Raw genomic sequence first — 5,863 nt, forward strand, 5'->3', positions numbered from 1 at the left:
AAGACAACATTAGCTTGTTCGCTAAGTTTAAAACATATGCATGCAGTTTCCTGCAACAAAGTCTAGCCCACGCCCCGTTGAATAAGATATCTTTCTTTTCAATAATCGTGAGTTTAAACCTCATCTTATCCCTTAATGTAAATTAGAATTGTATAATATTGTTTGTAATAAATAAATTAAAAAAAAAAAAAAATATATATATATATATATATATATATAAAACCTAACCCACCCGAACTAATTTTTATACCAATGGTGGTAAAACTTAAAACCACTCTACAATCTGATCAATTTCCCCATCACTTTCTCTCCCTTTTTCTTATCGACCCATGTATAAATGTATTATGTATATCTATCTCTCCTCCACACTCGTTACTCTCTCTCTGTTTCACACTCTCAAATCTCATCCGTTTCCCTCTATAAGACGCATCCTCGCCACTCATATCTCCGCCCAACTCATGCAGTCATATCACGCTCCTCAAGTTTCTCAAGCTGGGCGCGTTATCATGGAACTGAATTATCAAAACTTGTCCTCTCCCTGAGGCTTTATTCAAGGAACTAGTAAAAGGAAAAATAAAAAAGAAGGGTAAATTTTAATCGCAGTATATTGCATATTCTACCAAATATATTATGTGGCATAAGTTGGGCATAAAGCCCCAGTTTCTCCCATGCATGTCCTTAAAAAACAAAGATGTGAACGATAGTAATCAAACAACAGGTTTTTTTTTTTTTTTTTTTTATTTTGCATGTACTTAATTTGGTAATTAAGACAAAACGTGGCATCCTGAGTCGTACGTAGTAGTGCATTGAAAAAGATGCCCCTAACCACTAAAGTAATTTACCACGCAAAACAAACAACATTCTTTGGGTTAAAAAAACCTGTGGCAATTGTGAAAGGTGAATTAGGCCGTTAGGTTGGTTTGATGGTTAGGATTAATTTCTTTTGCATGCAGCACAGGGTTTTATGGACAATTGCGTTAGATGTGTGAAGACAAATATATATATATATATATATGTATGTATGTATGTATGTATATGTATGTATGTGTATATATATGTATATAGATATAGATATAGATATAGATATCGCTGCCTAAAGTTCTCAACAGCCCGTCAAGCCTTAAAATTAAGGACACCAATAAATAATAATCCACACTTTCAAAGGTCAACACCTGCATGCCCCAAATGGCAAAAAAAAAAAGGGTAAAGTTAAAGAAACTAAATTTGTAGATTAAATTAACAAATTAAATGAGATGTTATCAATAGAAAATAAGCACATTTATCAACGATTAAATAATAATTCAATCACTAACTTTCATGTTATTTAGTTTACAAAATATAGTTTATAAATTTAATTTTTCTAGCATTACACGACAAAAAAAGACGAATTAGATATTAACAGTTCTTGGTTTGTAACCCCTTCGGTATTACCACTAAGAGAGCACTGCATGAATCTTTATTGAACATGTCAAGAATTTGATTCTCCTCATGTAACAAAATTATCAACATCTAGTACACAATAAGCAACGAATATATCTATGTGTCATGTCAATTAATTGGCAAGAGCCACATTGTCGAATCATAGCACATATTCTTACAGTTATTCTGTTGCTAAATCCATATGAACAAAAACTGATGTAATACATATACAAGAGGTCAGGTAATCCCCAGCCCTTTTATATGAAGCATCTCCATTTTTATGGAAGAAAAATGAAAAAGGATTGCATCTTGGACCATCCCTCAAAGATTCCTGTGATCCAAATCGCTCATATGTTTCTTGAGTAACTTATGCAATGATGACTCTTACAAAATAATCAACCATAATGAAAATCATTTTTTATTAAACTCTGATCAAACAAAACAACACAATGATAATTCAATTTAATTTATGCTAAAATTATTTAGACAGAGAAAATTGACACATTTACTCACTCTCTAATACAAAAGAGTCATATGTCATTATATGAGTCTTTCTTATATCGGAGAATGTGTCTGTTTTGTATGTTCAAATAATATAACCCATTTATTTATTCTTTTTTAGAAGTAATTCTTACATGAAAACTACAAAATAGACAGTTTGGATTTAGATCCCAATTAGGTTATGCAAAAATCTTGGCGTGTATTTTCTTCGGTTCTTTAACATTTTCTTGCATGCTATTGACTCTTAATTAGGCTATGCAAACATCATACCAATCGCGAAATTACCAAGCATCGGTCAATTTTATACCTTCAGAGACCCACTTAAGGATTTGTACTGAGGCACCTATGTCAAAGCATAAGGGTTTCTCTCCAAGCATGAGGCCAATCACAACAAGACATAGTCAATGTTATTATAAAGCTCCTAGAGTCCACATCTACAACAGACGAAAGCCGAAGACTCTCCTCAACAATAAAAAGAGATCATCCTCCTACAATTAATCCCTAATGCCATTATTGTACTTAAATCACTATTAGAACCCACTAATGATGATTATGCTTAAACCATTGTATCATGTAAACTCTTCACTTTTAATGCTCCTCTACCTTGGGTATAGCCCAACTTAGGGAAAATCATGTACATCTTGTGTATGCTTTTCTATCTCTATCTCTTTACATATTATCATCTATATATTTGCTATATGGCTGACAGATTGTACTGCTGTATGACGGGAAATAAGCAGCACCCTGATTTGGTGTTAATTAAAGATGGTATTCACCAATTCCCCTTTTTTTTTTCTTTTTTTTTTTCTTTTTTTTTTTTTTTCTGGAAGCACCAAATAGTCTTCGCGTACCTAATTTACACATGCTAACAAGAAGCGATAATGTCCGTCTAGGGTTATTCATAATCATAACTATCATTAACAAAGGAAAATACTGATATGTCCGTCTAGGGTTATTTCATAATCATAACTATCATTAACAAAATACTTATAAATTAGTATTTTGCGAAGAGAATAAAAAGAGATTTTTGGAAATGAAAAGACTAAATTGAGCAACAAAAATATGTATGTTCAATTGTTCATAACTTGATAGATAGCTATACTACTATAAACATAACATATGATCATATGTACTCCCCTAGCTAGTCATCTGAAGTCAATTTTTTCGCCTTCCAGGATAAAATTACAATCACGATTGATGATTGTTGTGCACCTGTCTCATTCATCATTTTATTGACTTAGAGATTAATTTGCAGTACTTGATCGTCTCCAACTTATTGAATATGCTACATCCAAGAATTTATCTATCTACATTATACAGAGGAATTCTAGCAGCTACATGAAGTGTTTGGTCCTTCTTTACCTCCATGTTATAAATTAGTCAATAATCTGGCTAGCTCTTTGTCAATACTAAATCACAACTCTTGATCCGCAACCAGACAATCATTCCTCATTTTTTCCCGGCCAGAAAGATCAGCTACCTTGCCAGAGAGTAATTATATATACCTCCTTGATCACACTATAATATGTATTATCTGAAAAGCACAAGGGTAGGCAAATGCTGGAGTTTTGTTTCGATTTCTCTAGCAGTAGTGTTCGACCCCTTGATAAGCTTTGGCATCCCTTCCTCAACGTGAAGTGAAGGTTCAGGAAATGCAATGGTGAGATCAAGATTCAAGTCACGAGGTGATGGACCAGATGTTTCATCTTCAAGAATACTCGCAGCTTCCGAGGCCTTATGATCAATTTGATCATCTGAGGATTTCAATGGTATTTTAGTACATGCATTAATATTGCTCATTGACCCAGATGATGTTGCAGCAGGTGAAACGCAATCGTTTTGCGGATTTGGACGAGGAATAATCTGGTTTAGCCTATGGTTATTTGGATCAATACCCATTTTTATTAGCTTCTTCCGGATGTGAGAATTCCAATAGTTCTTAACCTCATTGTCCGTCCTACCGGGCAGCCTTCCAGCAATCAGCGACCACCTAACAGCCCATGCATGAAATGTAACGTTACACCATTAGGTGTACATATATATATAGTTGACCCTTATAATCACGCGCTAAAAGTTAATTAATACATGCGAATATAAGTCATATACACAATTTTTTTCAGTTGAACAATCTATATACATACATTATATATGCAGGAAATGTTCTTGCCAGACAATCTCACCAACATAAAGACACGTGTTGTCAGATATCCGGCAAGAGAGAACGAGAGGATGGAGATGATTGGTACTTACCGGTTGCCAAGGAGGGCATGTAGTTTGATGATGAGGTCTTCTTCATCTTGCTCAAAGTTACCACGTTTGATGTCTGGCCTTAAATAGTTTATCCATCTTAGCCTGCAACTTTTGCCACACCTGTGCAACCCTAATATATTCACAATATCAAAGCCATTTATAAGTTCATGATTAGGAAGAAAAAGTAGTTTTACATACAGACATAAAAATGCACATAATCGCACGACGGTTGTTCAAATGGGAACCCACCTGCAGCCTTGGGGAGAGATCGCCAGCAGCCTTCCCCATGAGTCTTAATGTAATCAATGAGTTTTTGGTCTTCTTGTTTAGACCAAGCTCCTTTGTTTGTGCCTTCTTTTTCACAGCAAGGTTTTCTCATTCTGCACAAGAGAGAGAGAGAGAGAGAGAGAGAGAGAGAGAGAGAGAGAGAGATAGAGGAGAAGAGGGAGAGAAAGGCCCAGGTAATGGCAGAAGATGAGCGTAGATATAGTAGTCGATCGATGAGGGAGGTGGGAGTTACAAAAGGTTGACTTGGACTGGTGGTTTTGGCTTTTTAGGTGGGTCTCACTCACGAAGTCATTCGGATTGGAAGAAGATAAGGTCGTGTGTGTGTTCCTGTAGACCTAATAGTTAGTTGTTTACCGTTAAGTATACGTCACTTTCCATTCCACATGTTTCTGTAAATCCTAGTGATCTTAATTTACGAAAAGCATTTGTTCTTAATCAATCTTTTCAAATTTTCTTCGAGATTATTATATTATATATATTCTGTTCGTCCAGAAGATTCATCTGCAATGATACAGATGTGTGATTGAACTTATAATTAAGGATATTATTGTTGGTATTATAGAGGGGAAAAAGGTATCCAATTATTGTCTATAGAGGGGAAAAAGGTATCCAATTATTGTCTCTGAATATCATACTATTTATATATACATATAATGTTACATATACAAAAATAATAATGAACATTAAATGATGATAAAAAAAAAGGCAGATAAGAACCTTTTTATTTCACTGATTTTGGTATCCCTCAATGATATTGCGAACTGGATCCTAGATTGTGCCTCCGAAATAGTCTTATTTTGAGAACGTCCTTGAGTGCTATACGCTGGGAATGAGCCAAGCCAAATTGCTAGACATGGAAAGAAAAATCGACGCAAGCCAACCCACTAAGGCAAAGAGAAAGCCGCAATTCAAGAAGGATAATTTTGGAGAGACTAAATTTGTAGATAAAATTTGTAAACAAAATTTGCATACTAAATGATTTGTTACTAATAAGAATGAGTACGTTTATCAACACTTAAGTAATAACTCAATCGTCAACTTTCTTGTCATTTAATTTACAAATTTAGTCTCTCTAGCATTACCCATTCAAGAAATGTGAACTTTATTTGTCTTTCCTTGATTATCATAAGAGTTTTATATAGCTAATGGTACAATAATACCTTTGGTTTAATTTATGATCTCCATTATGAAGCCACAAAACCCTAAATTCGAAAACTAGAACTTGACACACCTAAAACAAAAGGGTGCATAAAATAGAGAGCATAATAGGAGATGCTCTTAAACTCGACAATTGATAAGTTTGATAATTAATGTGAGTTCCATTCTTTATAAATTCTAATATGGGTTTAAACTAGAAAGTATACCACATTTATATGAGGCACATAATTTTTTTTTTTTTTTGCAA

At 34.1% G+C, this 5,863-nt stretch overlaps 1 protein-coding gene across 1 annotated transcript; it reads right to left on the minus strand.

Moving 5' to 3' along the window:
- Nucleotides 1-2,967: 2,967 nt before the first annotated feature.
- LOC103961025 (transcription factor MYB8) lies at nucleotides 2,968-4,625 on the minus strand. Its single transcript, XM_009373527.3, has 3 exons — nucleotides 4,420-4,625; nucleotides 4,171-4,300; nucleotides 2,968-3,910 (listed from the first exon to the last, which is right to left on the minus strand). The coding sequence occupies exons 1-3, from the start codon at nucleotides 4,547-4,549 to the stop codon at nucleotides 3,451-3,453; spliced, it is 720 nt and encodes a 239-aa protein (XP_009371802.2). The 5' UTR covers nucleotides 4,550-4,625; the 3' UTR covers nucleotides 2,968-3,450.
- Between the last annotated feature and the right edge of the window lie 1,238 nt (nucleotides 4,626-5,863).

This window comes from the organism of the source record quoted next, unplaced genomic scaffold (assembly GCF_019419815.1).
Source record: "Pyrus x bretschneideri cultivar Hongxiangsu unplaced genomic scaffold, Pyrus_bretschneideri_v1 Contig41, whole genome shotgun sequence".
NCBI lineage: Eukaryota > Viridiplantae > Streptophyta > Magnoliopsida > Rosales > Rosaceae > Pyrus > Pyrus x bretschneideri.